This window comes from Gopherus flavomarginatus, chromosome 4 (assembly GCF_025201925.1).
Source record: "Gopherus flavomarginatus isolate rGopFla2 chromosome 4, rGopFla2.mat.asm, whole genome shotgun sequence".
Classification (NCBI taxonomy): domain Eukaryota; kingdom Metazoa; phylum Chordata; order Testudines; family Testudinidae; genus Gopherus; species Gopherus flavomarginatus.
The window spans coordinates 201,742,137-201,757,771 of record NC_066620.1 but is presented as its reverse complement, the minus strand read 5'-3'; the positions used below and the strand labels follow the sequence as shown (position 1 = coordinate 201,757,771).

The 15,635-nt window shown below is 41.2% G+C and overlaps 1 protein-coding gene across 3 annotated transcripts in view; it reads right to left on the bottom strand.

Annotated features, from left to right (window-relative positions):
- Nucleotides 1-1,303: 1,303 nt before the first annotated feature.
- PTCHD4 (patched domain containing 4) overlaps nucleotides 1,304-15,635 on the bottom strand; it is a 121,929-nt gene continuing 107,597 nt past the window's right edge. For all 3 annotated transcript variants that reach the window (XM_050950728.1, XM_050950726.1, XM_050950727.1), the window contains one exon: nucleotides 1,304-2,937. In XM_050950728.1, the coding sequence (XP_050806685.1) occupies nucleotides 1,304-2,937 (1,634 nt within the window). The remainder of the gene's footprint in view (nucleotides 2,938-15,635) is intronic.

Below are 15,635 nucleotides of genomic sequence, written 5' to 3'. Positions count from 1 at the left end.
CAGCCATAACAAAGCTTGATGTTGCAGACGTTCAATCAGACACGCAACTATTTAGTAATAATAATAAACACTCCCCCAAGGGGCTGATCTGGCTCTTTACAGCTAGAAGTTCATTCAGTCTCACTCAAACATTAAAACATTCTTTTATGCAGATGGTAAAAAGCATATTCTACTGATCGCTTTACTAACGGAAGCAGAGAACCCTATGTCCTGTAGCATATTGCAGGGACCAACAAATAGGTACCTTTGCACCTTGAACCAAATGTAGAAGCCAATACAGTGCATGCTCCAGAACTGATTCAGGCACAGCATGACCACATCACTGAGTCTACAGTATGTGATCTGTCATTACATATAAAGCTCCTGCTTGATTAATATTCAGCATTTAATGTTAACACTGAGAACGTAGGAATCTAGAGGCTAACGCTGCAGTAATTGCAATTACCATTGTAGTGGTAATGGCCTGGGTTAAGATCTGTTAATGGAAGGGGAATTCCAGAATTCACAGGTATCAAAATATATTTATACTAATAACCATCAGTTATGAGGTCCTTGATAACCACATTGGGAGAAAAGTCAAATGGCAGTTTTCAAGAAACCAAGCTTTGAGTTTCCAAATGGCCTACACTTATTTCCTCTTCCATATACCCATATATCCAGTACCTGTATCACATGGCAGTATAGCTTTACCATCAGAATTAATGATAATGTTTTAACTGCGGTATATAGTTACACACTGTATATTTAAGTTGGGAAGTACTTTGGCTGAGATTGATTTAAATATCTACTTCCCAAGTGCATAGGTTTACTTTAACCAACCTGCTTAAGAAAAGAAATACGAAAAATAATATGGCATTTTTACTCCTCCCCTACTTTTCTTCTTTACTTTTTCTCGTTTGAAACCCTTGTTGCTTTTTGCTGGGCAACTTTATCAAACCATTCTAGCGTACGCTATTTTCATCTTGATAACTCTTCCCCTCCCCTACTCCCCAACTTCAGTCTTACATGTGGCAGATTGAGCATTTCACATTTAGAGCTTTAAATTCAAGACCACTTGAAGGTCCACAGAGTCTTCCATAGTGGAGAATGAGAATTCAAAGAAAGTTTTTTAGATTATTTTCACTTTTGTTATTTTGTTTAGAAGAGTTCACCTTGATGTGTCATGAAATACCCCTTCTTGGTCTTCCTTTTCTTTGTTACACCTGGCCAGCGCAAGCAGCTGAGATCGTTGCTCTACTTTCCCTGCATCTCTGTGCAACTCTTTGTAATATATATCTATCTATATTATTTTTTTCTAAGCCTTTCAGACTGCTGTTACATGATCAGGATTCTCCTGAATCTCTATGCATTCAATCTCTTCCCGCTCCTTCCTTTTGGCCCGTTTCTTTTTCTTGTGGTGCTTTTTGGAGGGTGGAAAAAAAGTTAGGAAGACGGGTAAAATAACAAAACAGTGCAGTAGTGTGCAACTGCTGGTGAGCAGCAAGCATTTGAACAGTGTGAAGGTCAAGTTTGAAGGCACAAAGAGAAGGGGGACCAACCCAGTAAGGAAAGAAGTAATATTTTGCAAAATGGCTGTTCCGTGCTCTTGGAGGGAGTTTTTTATACACTGAGTTCGGGTGTGCTCAGTTGCTAGTACAAATGTGTAAAGCAGGGGTGCACAGTGATCTATGGCAAAATTCAAAGTGTAGATAAGGCACAGGATAGAAATACAATCCATGTCTACATTCCATAAAGTCATCAAGCCTAGCACACCCAACTCTATTGAGGTGACACTAAGAATTAACCAGAAGTTTCCCAGAGGATGAATAACCAGGAAAAAGGTCAGTATCAACACCAGCAGGATGCCAAAGCCAGAAATCAGGACAGGCATAGTTACTGATAAACCATAGTGGTCCATGAAAACAAAGGTAGGATTGAACACAATGAATTTGATGCTCTGTATTAGAGATAGTGGTCTTAACTTCTCCAGCAATTCCACCACCTCCTTTTGGGTGTTTTCACTAGTCCTGGCCACTAGATACATGCGGGAAGCAATGATGTTGTTCTCATCTCCAGCCTTGGAGAAAATGATGTCATTTTTGAAGTGCTGGAATTCAGATTTTTTTAAAAAGGAGCTCTGGAGGGTGCTGATAAAGTCACTTTTGTTGGTGGTGCTGATGTTGCCAACTCTCAGGTACTGATAGTATTGTTCAATCCAGGACACTGTGTTGAAACCATGGCTCAGTGTTTTTAAGTCTTCTTGCACAGTGCCATTCCAATATTCAAGAGGTTCGTAGATGTAGAATCCTATCACAGGACTATAGTTGCTGAAATACTTCTGCTGAATGAGGGCATAGGAGACGCTTGGAGATTCACTGGCTAGGAGGTTGATGATGTTGGCCCCATCACTGATCTGTAAGCACCCCATAAAGGAGAAAGAGGCATAAATGAGATACAGTATCACCACAAATGGCTTGACATAGATATTAGTAATCCATTCATTGTAATGCTCTCGTAGGAAATGCTGGATGAAGTGATTCTGGTAGGGGTCAGTCTCATGATGAGAAGTGTGCTGATGGCCGTCACTCATCATGGTTTGGAACCACATAGGTTTCCTCTCCAGGTATTCTGCTGAAGGGATTTTACAACAGAAGATACTGTGGTAACGGTTTTGTTCCAACTGCCCAGCAAAGACCAAGCAAGAGCCAAAGAAGGAGAAGATATAGAAGTAGTTCAACAGGATGGAGACACACATGTTCTGGCAGAAAACTTTCACAGCCTCGATGTTAGTGAAAGGGCTGGCACCCATGCCAAAGGCTATGAAGTACAAGGAGCTCGTCATTGTATAGGAGACCATGACATCGGAATAGGTGTCTGCTACCCTATCCTTGAATGGAAGGTTCTCTCTGGTTCTGCGCCATCCTGAAAGAAGTTCAAACACTCCTTTGATTCCATGACCTAAAATAATAACAATAACAATGCATAAATACAGGTTTCCAGTTTTCATTCTGCAACATTAATGTGAACTTTTGACAATTACTTTTTACTAAACAGACTTTTAAAAAAACATTTGTATCATTTTACTAGTTAAATACAAGTAACATTTTCAGATTTGTATGTCCAAAGTTAGACACTTTAATCATATTTAGGTATCTAAATAAGCTATCTGATATTAAGAGGGGCTGCTTATATTATATATTAATATATATTAGAGCCTGACCCTGCCAGGTAACGAGCACCCTAGGTTCTCATGAGAGCTAACGGCATTTTGGGCTGTATAAGTAGGGCCATTGCCAGCAGATCAAGGGACATGATTATTCCCCTCCATTCGACATTGGTGAGGCCTCGTCTGGAGTACCGTGTCCAGTTTTGGGCCCCGCACTACAAGAAGGATGTGGAAATATTGGAAAGAGTCCAGTGGAAGGCAACAAAATGATTAGGGGGCTGGAGCATATGACTTATGAGGAGAGGCTGAGGGAACTGGGATTGTTTAATCTGCAGAAGAGAAGAACGAGGGGGGATTTGATAGCTGTTTTCAATTACCTGAAAGTGGTTCAAAAGAGGATGGATCTAGACTGTTCTCAGTGGTACCAGATGACAGAACAAGGAATAATGGTCTCAAGTTGAAGTGGGGAGGCTTAGGTTGAATATTAGGAAAAACTTTTTCTCTTTGAGCAGGGGGTCGGACTAGATGACCTCCTGAGGTCCCTTCCAACCCTGATATTCTATGATTCTATACCTCCCCATCCCCATGTGTCTCTGTGCCCCCATCCAGCCACCCCCTGTCCCTATGTAGTTCTGCACTCCCCCATCATCATGTGGCCCTGCACCTCCTTTCCCGCTGTGTCCCTGTGCTTCCATTCCCATTACAACAACGATTAAGAACACCTTGCTTCCTCTGACAAAGGTACTGCTGACTGAGCTGAACATTGGCTCAACTATCACACTTCCCAGAGAGTTAATATAGGGTGCACCATTCATGAATAAATTTAAAAATCATCAGTCAGAGACCATTTCTGCATAGGGACTCTAAGAACGTTGCTGCCAGCAGTGAGATCCCTGTAATAGTATGAGCATTAGTGCCAGAGTTTGCCTTAAAGGACACTTAGGGGGTAATTAAGGCTCTTAAAGTTGGAGCCATGATGGGGAGGAGGAGGAGCTCCATCTGAGGGCAGGTCTACACTACAGCCGGGATCGATGCTTTGAGATCAATCCACCGGCAGTTGATGTAGTGGGTCTTGATCTAGCCTGGGCTTGATCATAGTCTTGTTGGGTCTCGTGGCCTTGAGTCTCCTATGAAAGCCCCCAATTCTGAGCAATTTCACTGTCCAGTTTCTTTAACCTTTCCTCATTGATCAAGTTTTTGAGTTTTGAAACCTTTGATCAGTTTTGTTCTCTCCTCTGGACTCTCTCCAATTTGTCCACATCTTTGCTAGAGTGCGACACAAGACTCCAGCAGAGGACCCCCCAGTGCTCAGTAGAGTAGGACAATTGTCTCCCATAGGACATTCCTTTTAATTACATCCCAGAATGATATTAGCTGTTTTTGCAGCTGCATCACATTTTTGGCTCTCATTCAATTTGTGACTCACTGTAACCCCCATATCGTTCTCAGCAGTCCGCCCCGCCAGTTCAGCTTACTCCCAGGATTTTTTCAGAGCCCAACTACAGTTCACATGTCTGTAGTCCATGGAAGCACTCCTGTCATCCTCCCACAGGTTGCTGGCAGAAGCAGACCTCCAGGGCCATTTGCCTGTATCAAGCTCATAGTGTCAGTCTATTCCAGACAAGTGCGAGAGGGAAGGAAAGGCTGGACACTGCTTCAGGCTGGGATCCCCTTGCTAAAGGAGCTCACTAGCAGTGCCTAGCAGCCTCTCTACTCCTGGGCAAACTTCCCTCTTTTTGTGGCCAGTTTCACCTTTTTAAGCTTCCCTTCTCCAAGTGACATATGTTCTATGGGTGTGCCTAATTGGCACTTCCTGAGGGCGAGGGTGGGGGGGTTCCATCACAAGCCAGCTGTGCTGTACCCTACTGTGATTTGGTGGTACCCCATCTTGTGCTTTATCTGTTAGGACATTAAGAACATCAGAACAGCCATACTGGGTCAGACTAGACTAAAGGTCCATCTAGCCCAGTATCCTGTCTTCCGATAGTGTCCAATGACAGGTGCCCCAGAGGGAATAAACAGCACAGGTAATCATCAAGTGATCCATTCCCCTGTCACTCATTCTCAGCTTCTGGCAAACAGAGGCTAGGGACATCATCCCTGCCTATACTGGCTAATAGCCATTGATGGACCTATCCTCCATAAACTTATCTAGTTCTTTTTCTAGCTCTTGCCCTTCACAACATCCTCTGGCAAGGAGTTTGAACATGTTGACTGTGCATTGTGTGAAGAAATACTTCCTTTTGTGTGTTTTAAACCTGCTTATTTACTTTCTCCACACCAGTCATGAATTTATAGACCTCTGTCATATTCCCCCTTAGTCGTCTCTTTTTCAGGCTGAAATGTCCCAGTTTTATTAATCTCTCTTCATATGGCAGACATTCTATACCCCCATGATTGGGGCCTCCAGGTTCTATTGCAGCATACATCATAATAATGAATAAAGTGAGATTAAACAGGGTGAGAGAAAGAGAGAGAGTTGTACTAAATCCATTCTTGTGGGGAGGAGGAGATTATGACACTGTAATCTTTTAGATTAAAATCTCGTCTAGACTTGAAAGGGTTTGGGGATATAGCTATATAAATATAGCTTTACTGGCAAACCTTCATAGTGGAGATGCAGTTTATATCGGCAAAAGTGTTTTCACTGGTATAGTTTATACCAGTTCCCTGAGCGATAAACTGACAAAATCACTTTTCTGCAAATATAGAGAAGTACCCAATATCAACGACACTAGGGCTTTTGACGGTACAGAAATGTCTTAAAAAATCACATCCCAAACCAACACTGCTGAACCAGCAAAAGTTACTTGTATAGACATGCCTCTAAGGGGTCACTTTACTATACAATCATGTCCACTATCCCTCCCCATTCCAGTGATTCTATCCCAGTGGATGCCTGGGGGAAAAGATGCTTTCTACATTGTGCATCATTTTAATATTCCTTTTCTGGAAACTAAGCAATTCACAGAGCCCCAGGTGTCAACTGATTGCTAAGTGGCTAATAATTCTTTTACGTTTGCAGCATTTAAGACCATTACCCTCTGTTTAAGCATTTGCACACATGCAACTCTTGAATACATTTTTGCATAGGTCATACACCTCTCAGCAGGCATGGCCAGGGCTTTCATCTGATAATAAGAATTCTGTACTTATAATAGCAATTTTCATCTCTATAATGCTTTGCAAATATAGATCCCATAAGCCACTTAGAACCTTCTGTTGGATAGGTATTAATAGCCTCATTTTACTGAAGCGAAGGTTAAGTGACTTGCCTGAGGTCATACAGTGAGAAAGAGGCACTGATGGGAATAAAGCCCCAAACCCACTCTGCCATATAGTAGCTACAGGAGGGGTGACTTATAACTTATATTATATGGTGGTAGTGTGAGAGTGGGGCCTCGCTGTGCTAACCACCGTACAAACACATAATAAAAGACAGTCCTTGACCTTAAGAGTTTAGACTGTAAATGATGGATGAAGGTGGGCAAATGGAAACATTTCTACTCTCCCACCCCCATCTTACAGTTGGGAAATTGAAGCCCAGAGGAATTTGAAGTGACTTAGGCAAGGTCACAAAGGCAGCGGTAGCTGTGAACCACAATATGCGGCAGAGTGAGGAACTGAACCTAGTTCTCCTAGAGCCTTAGGGCAGTGCTTTAATCACAAGCTCGGCCTTCCTCTCTGAAGAGGGATCCTGCACCCCTTATTGGAAACACCCGCTAGCAAGTGCAGTAAAACACCTGCATTTTAGGAATGTAACTAAGGAGACATTTCGAACCACACACACCTGGAATCCTAAGCAACAATATGTAAAATCCTGCTGAAGACCCAATGACAGCACCCTGCTGAAATCATCATCACTCTATGGACACTTTCCTTTCTCTCATTTGAGATTGCTCCAGATCCTCAAAGGTATTTAGTCTCCTTGGATTTCAATGGAATTTAGAAGCCTTTGAGGATTGGGGCCTTTGTGACAATTTCAGGACTGAATATAAGCAATACTTTTTAAAACAGGATGAAATAGACTTTCAGGTGCATTGCCCTCTTGATGGCATTGCATGTAGGCAATCACCCACTAATGCTGATTGGATTTATACAGACACACTGAGAAAGGTGCTTGTACCCTGCTGTGTCTCTCTGTCTTGAAAAGTATGCAGTACAGCATTGCTCTTTTAAGTCACATGTCCCTGTAATAATAAAATGGCTAATTAAAAAAGCTGGCTTCTAGAGCAGGAATGTTGAATGAAGTGCAGTGAAATATCATCCAGCAGAACAGCACATCTTTACTGAAAGGGCCCTGCAGGGAAATGTCTCAGGACATTGGTTTTTCTATAGTTTAGCACTTTGAGCAAAAAAAAAAACCCCACTCTGAACACATTTATGCCTAAAAGGTTTTCCTGCTGCCTTAACATACCTATGTCAGCCTAATGATATTTTGCAGGCCTGAACGGATGGCTTCCAGCTCCTGCACTGTGTTCCACTCCCCATGTGAACCCTAATTTAAAGAACTCATGGAGTGAATTGCTCTGCACTCTCTGCCAGAGGCGAGCAGTAGGGCTAGTGCTGTCAATGTTGTTTTAAATGTTTGCACTTATTTCTATTAGTGTTGATGTTTTCTGAGGTCTTTTAACTACCCCTCAGAGCCATGGAGGGGCCCATATTCATGCTGGTCTCTTCACTGCGTTTTAGGAGTTCTTCACTGATAAAGACACCATGAGCAACTCAAGTTTTAGTCCTTGGGCCAAATTCAGAAGCTGGAGCAAGCTAGACCCTTCCTTACACTCACTTGGGGGTGAGATTTTCACGATTGCTCAGCATTGGTCTAACTCTGCTCTCATTGGGGATTAGTCATTGGGAATTTCACTATTACAGAATCAGGTCAACAGTGAGTATTTCCAAAGATCTCACTCTTAGTCTCCATTATGCTGACTTAAAGCCAGTCTACCGCGGTGTAAGGAAGGCCGAGCCAATGTAACTCCCACACTGAGGAGCTGGAAGAAGATATAAATTAAAAGCGCCCTCGTGCTAATTTTACTTTCACCTACGTATGGATCCTGGGTATGTAAATTACACCCACTCAGACTGCCAGATACATCAGTAAGGCAGTTGACAAGCAGTGAGTGTCACTCTTCCTCTTCCTCCCACGTCCTGCTCCTTTACTTTCACTAGCTCCCTTTTCTTGCCAGTCCCTTCATCCTGATTTTACCTCCAATTAAAAATAGCAACAACAATCAACTACAAAACACATGACTATGAAAACCATGCCAATCACCACCATGTCCATTTGCTTCGGTGTTACATCCGTGCCTGCAACCTTCCATCTGTTTGTGTTTCTCAGACTGTATGCCCTCCAGGGCAAGGACTGCTTATATCTGTGTCTGCACAGAGACAACACAATGGGGCCTTGATCCTGACTGAATAATAATAGCAATAATACATTAAATGTAAACATAATGAAAAAGGTATCCATGTCATATTAAAAACAGTTGAAATATTTAAGGTAGATTTTAAAAAACAAATGTTAAATCAAAATCTTCACAGTAAACCCAGCCAAGGCTTGAATGGGAGAAGAGTGCAAGGAATCAAAGTGTACAAAATCTTTATGCCTTTGCAGGTAGCACAAGATTCTAGACAATAATTTGGCAACTTCAATTCTTTCCCTAGTTATAGCATCTACAACCACTTTTTGGAACTGCACTGCTGTTGGTATTGGGTATGAGACCAAGCTTTAGCACTGGATTTGAACCAATCACCTATTAGTCCTGTGGAGGATGTGTTACTAACAGAACCATGCTGGCGTTTTTCTGTGTTCAAGGCTAGCCTGGCACTTTTTGTTTTAAAGTCACATTTTGCAACCTCACAGATTTTGGATGTTCTTTCTTTTTTTGTTCAATGAGTACTAAAATGCCTAATAATAAAAACCACTCTGAGTTGGAGCAGATCTAAATGTAGAGTATGGATCCAGGTGGATGTGTTTAACAATTAGCTTGTCATGTGATTTACATTGGAATCAATATATACAGCTTGAAAACCGTATATATCTGCTGAATACCACTTATTTTTCTGCTGTGCTTTAGCAATGGTTAAAATCCTTTTTTTCTTTTTCTCATCTATGCCCCTAGATTAACTTTGTAAACAGCAATTATACAAATAGAAATTGTCATCAGATGATGCAGCTTTAAGTGACACATTGAGAAATGTGAGATGAATTTAGATCAAGTTACTAATGAATTATTTATTTATTCATTTATGCCAAAAACACTGGGTAGATTTGTGAGGCTGATTAAAAGCCTGAAGCTGCTAGATACAAAATGGACCTATGACTAGAAAGATCAGGAAGAAGACTGGCAATATGAGGTTACCAATGGGGTCATAGGGAATGGAATCATTTTAGTATCAAATTGATTTGTCCATGTAAAATAATGTGATGCAATCCCTAAACTCTGATCATAATTGAGGCAGTGAGTTTGGCTACTTACTGTTCTTTAGTTCTAGGAAGTGGTCGGCAAATTTGTGGGATTCAAAGAAAAGCAACAAAAATTATCAAGGGCAGGAGGAGAGATTAAAAGGAGCAAGTGCATAAAGCTTGGCTGAAGAATGACTGATATATTTGTGAGTGTGACAAACAAGAGAACAGTCCACGCATTTTTGAAGGATGTATTCACAATGGAAGGGGAAGAACTGTTTAGAGCAGTGGTTCTCAACCAGGGATATATAGGGGTGCACAGAGGTCTTCCACAGGGTACATCAACTCATCTACATGTTTGCCTAGGTTGACAACAGGCTACATAAAAAGCACTAGGGAAGTCAGTGTAAACTAAAATTTCATCCAATGACTTTTTATACTGCTCTATATACTATATACTGAAATGTAAGTACAGTATTTATATTCCAATTGATTTATTGTATAATTATATGGTAAACATGAGAAAGTTGGCAATTTGTCAGTAACAGTGTGCTGTGACACTTGTGTATTTTTATCTCTGGTTTTGTAAACAAGCTGTTTTTAAGTGAGGTGAAACTTGGGGTACGCAAGACTCCTGAAAGAGGCACTGTAGTCTGGAAAGATTGAGAGCCCTTGGTTTAGAGGTACCCAAAGGGGAAGGGTATAACTTGGAGCAACGGGATAAAATTAAGGGAAATTTTAACTGGTATTCAGATTAAACCTTCAATAATGAGATCCATTAGTCTGTGAAATCATCTCCCCGGGGAACCTTTGCTTGAATAATTTAAAGCTAGACTGATAAGGCATTGAAGGGAATAATCTCCTATTGGCAGGGAGCTAGGTTGGATGACCTAACAGGTCTTTTCCAGCTCTGGCTTCTACGAGCCAGATCCTCAGCTGGTGTAAATCAGCATACCACCCTGGAGGTCAATGGAGCTATGCCGATGTACAGCAGCTGAGGATCTGGCCCTAGGACTCCATAATCATCCTGTTTTTGTTGCTTTCATAATATACCAAATAGTCTAACGAAGGTTGTGTTTGCTGCATAAAATCGGTGTGTTTATACAATTAGATGGCCAATTCAGAATTGCTTTCTTGATGTAAAAATCCTACTGAAGGCAAGGCATTAGTAGAATCATAGAATATCAGGGTTGGAAGGGACCCCAGAAGGCCATCTAGTCCAAACCCCTGCTCAAAGCAGGACTAATCCCCGGACAGATTTTTGCTCCAGATCCCTAAATGGCCCCCTTGAGGATTGATCTCACCATCCTGGGTTTAAGCAGGCCAATGCTCAAACCACTGAGCTATCCCTCCCCCGTATAGGCAACCACCATCAGGGATCCATTGTACTAGCGGCTGTGTATATGTAAAGCAACAGGCAGTCCCTGACTTGAAGAGTTTAAAGTCTAAATTGACAAGAAAGACAAAGAAAAAGGAAGGAAAGTGAGGCAAAGACACTCTCCCCATAGCAGAGTTGGGAATAGAACACCCCTCAGTTCAGTCCCCGCTCCACTAGACCATTACACTTCTCTAAAACACATGTACATAAATAATCATAATAATGTACTATGCATGGTATACTGGAGCTTTCACCTTGATAGGTCTCAAAGTGTTATAGTACCTTGCATCACAGATAGCACAAGTAGTCAAGGGGGTGGGGGACTGGGACAACTAGCTGAGTGGGGAGGTTGGGATGGGTGTCTGAAGGAGGCAGGCGTCCTATGGAAAAACAATATGTGATCACGTGATTAAAGACTGTATCATAAAGCATATGCAAAATGCCAGAATTAAAGTCATACAGACAACCTTAAGTCTGGCATTTCCTAATTTTGAGTGCTTGACTTTGCAACCTTAATAACATACTTTTAATGTAGTTTTAATGGAAGTTTTATGAGTATCCTCCTCATTCAGTGTGTAGCCCTAAGTGTTATTTATTGCACACCATTCAAATCCTGCACTCAACACAGAATTATTAATAGTCCCCCAGGTGCTTCTAAGGTGGTCTCACCCTGGTGTCTGAGTGCATTGAAAACATCACAGAGTTTATCGTCACAATATTTCCGTGAGATTAAGTAATATGATCCTCCCCATTTTATAGCAGGGGAAATGAGGCATTGAGAGATTAAGGCTAAAATTGTTAAATACCCACTAATTCTGGATACCCAACTTAAGACATTTAGGTTGTTATTTTTCAAAGTAATTAGCATTTTTAAGCATTTTATATGCTCAAAGCACAGCTCCAATCGACTTCAGTTGCAGCGTGGAGTGCTCAATCCTGCTGCAAATCAGACCTCAAGCGTCTCTCCCTGGGCACCCAGAACATGAGAGACATAATTAGTGACCACGTGTGAACATTTTGTTTTAAATGACTTGCCCAGCATCACACAGGAACTCTGTGGCAGAGGCATGGACAGAATCTCTTCTTGCAAGCCTGTGTCTCATATATTACCCATCTTCCAATTTCTGCAACAAATGAGGCAGGGGTCCTACAAGCAACAGCCTCTTTCACTACACAACCCTAATTAATCTCTAGACCACAGTTGAGTTTTCCCGGTGCAAAGTTGGAATTATATTGAGGAGTTACTTCCTGGAAAGTAGCCCCATGTTCAGTTCCCTGGACTCATCACAAAGCCTGATCAAATCCTCCTATGTAATATCAGTTGCATAAAATGAGCTAGCTTAGCATATACTGCAGGGCAAAACTCTCATGGATTTCAGTCGTGTGCAGCATTGACTTTATAACCATGAGCTATGTTGGCTTGTATAAACCTTAAAAATCCCCAGCCCCTCCCCTTGTCACACACACACTCCGGTTAGCAGCATTTAGCAGCTTATTAATAGCTCATTAATATGTATGAAACCTGACCATTAGCAGTGTGTCCCAACAGGGGATAATTAAGTTTTTGGCAGCATTCTAATAGCATCTGAAAACTGTATAATGAAAAGAAATGAAGGAAATAAGTAAACTGATAGACTCATAGGCTCATATACTTTAAGGCCAGAAGGGACCATCATGATCATTTGGTCTGACCTCTAGCACATTGGAGGCCACAGAACCTCACAGCTGCGGTAAGTCCATAACCTCTAGCTGAGTTACTCCACAAATCTTGATTTAAAGACTTCAAGTTACAGAGAATCCACCATTTACTCTAGTTAAAACCAGCAAGTGACCATGTCCTAAGCTGCAAAGGAAGGTAACCCCCCTGCCCCCAAGATATTTGCTAATCTGATCTAAGGAAAAATTACTTCCCAATCCCAAATATGGCAGTTAGACCTTTAGCATGTGCTGAGACCCATCAGCCAGACACCTGGGAAAGAATTTTCTGTACTAGCTCGGAGCTCTCCTCATCTAGTGTCCTATCTCCTGCCATTGGAAATGTTTGCAGATGCATGTAGGCCATACGCCATTGTAGGCAACCTCATCATATTGTCCCCTTCATAAATATATCAAGCTCAATCTTGAAACAAGTTAGGTTTGTTTGCTCCCATTACTTCCCTTGGAAGACTGTCCCAGAAATTTACTCTTCTGATGATTAGAAACTATCATCTAATTTCAAGCCTAAACTTGTTGATGGCCAATTTATACCCATTTGTTCTTGTGTTAACATTGACCCTTAACTTAAATAACTCATCTGCATCCTTGTATGTCCTTCCAATTATTTATATAGATAGATCATATCTCCTCTTGGCCTTCATTTTTTTAAGTTAAACAAGCCAAGCTCCTTAAGTCTCCTCTCATAAGGCAGGTTCTCCATTCCTCTGATTATCCCAGTAGCCCTTCATAAGAACATAAGAATGGCCATACTGGGTCAGACCAAGGGTCCATCTAGCCCAGCATCCTGTCAGCCAACAGTGACCAATGCCAGGTGCCCCAGAGGGAGTGAAGCTAACAGGCAATGATCAAGTGATCTCTCTCCTGCCATCCATCTCTACCCTCTGACAAACAGAGGCTAGGGACACCTTTCCTTACCCATCCTGGCTAATAGCCATTAATGGACTTAACCTCCATGAATTTATCTAGTTCTCCTTTAAATCCTGTTATAGTCCTAGCCTTCACAACCACCTCTGGCAAGGAGTTCCACAGGTTAACTGTAGGCTGTGTGAAGAAGAACTTCCTTTTATTTGTTCTAAACCTGCTGCCCATTAATTTCATTTGGTGGCCCCTAGTTCTTATATTATGGGAACAAGTAAATAACTTATCCTTACTCACTTTCTTCACACCACTCATGATTTTATATACCTCTTTCATATCCCCCTCACCCTTAATCTCCTCTTTTCCATCTGTGCACCTGTTCCAGTTTGCATTCATCTTAAGCATGGAAGACCAGAACTGCACACAACATTCCAAATGCGGTCTCACTAGTGCCTTGTACAATGGTAATAAAACTTCCTATCTCTACTGGAAATACCGTGCCTGATACATCCTAGGATTTCATTAGTCTTTTTCACAGCTGCATCTCAATGGCGGCTCATAGTCATCCTGTGATTGAACAATAGTCTTTCTCCTCCTTTGTCTCTTCCAACTAGTAAATGCCCAGCTTATAGCAAAATCTCTTGTTGTTAGTCCCATCACCTTGCACTTTCCACTATTAAATTTCATCCCATTTTTATTATTCCATTTTTCAAAGTCATCCACATCTTCTTCTATAATAGTCCAGTCCTCCTCCATATTAGCAATACCTCCCAACTTTTATCATCCACAGATTTTATTAGCACACTCCCATGTTTTGTGCCAAAATGATTAATGAAAATGTTAAATAAAATTGGTCCCAAGGCCAATCCTTGAGGAACTCCTCTAATAACCTCTGTCTAGCCTGACACTTCACCTTTCAGTATGATCTGTTATACGATCCCCTTTAATCTTTCAATTCTCATGTTAATCCCCATCTTTTCCAGTTTAACTAATCATTTCCTGTCTGGCACTGTATCAAAAGCCTTAATGAAATCCAGCTAGATTAGATCTACTGCATTTCCTTTATAGAGAATCAGTTATCTTCTCAAAAAAAAAAAATTAGTTTGGTCTGGCATGATCCACCTTTTGTAAAACCATGGTGTATTTCTTTCCAATTACTATTTAACTCTATATCTTTAAGTACTCTTTCAAGATTAGTTCCAAGACCTTGCATACAACTGAGGTCAAAGTAACAGGCCTGTAGTTTCCCAGATCATTTTTTTTCCAGTTTGCTCTGCAACCTTTCCCTACAATTTTTTTCCCCTTGCTTATGATGCAGGGTTCATATTGTTTCTGCAACTTGGACTTAAAGTAATTCAAAGCCTCCTCCACATTCAGATCCTTGAGTTGTTCAGAGCAGTCCACTTCCCTAACTAATTCCCTTAAATTTTTAAAGGGACCTTTTGAAATCAGGAATCCTCGTTGCAGACCTATTTTTGTTTAGCCTTCAATTTAATTTAAACTGAATTAATTTGAACCACAGTTGTTCTCTACAGCCAGTTCTTTTATAGGTCCTCACTACTTACCAATACTTAATCTAAAAGGGCATCACCTCTTGTTGGTTAGCTGACTATCTGGTGAAGAAATCTATCAGCTATCACATCAAGCAATATCTGGGCCCTCCCATTATCGGTAGCATTTGTCCTCCAATCTATATCTGGGAATTTAATAATCGCACAATTCCCAGTAGTATTTATTTCATTAAAATATTAAAGAGGTCTCTGTCCATTTCCAAATCAGATCCTGGGGTTCTGTAGCAGACCCCAAGCACTATTCCAGTGGAGCTTCTGTTATCTTTCTTCCTCAAAGTGGTTTAGACCAAAACAGATTCCATTGTATCCATTCCATATTTATTTAGTCTACCTTGTCATTAATATACAACACTATTCCATCACCCTTTCCTTTCTTTCTCTCTTTCCTCAACAGCACATATCCTTCTTTACAGTATTCCAGTCAGGACTACTATTCCACCATGTTTCCATGATCCCTATAATATCTGGTTTCACTTCCTGCACCAGTAGTTCTAGTTCCTCCACGTTGTTACCTAGGCTTCTTGCACTGGGATACACACATATTAGTTGTTTCCTCTT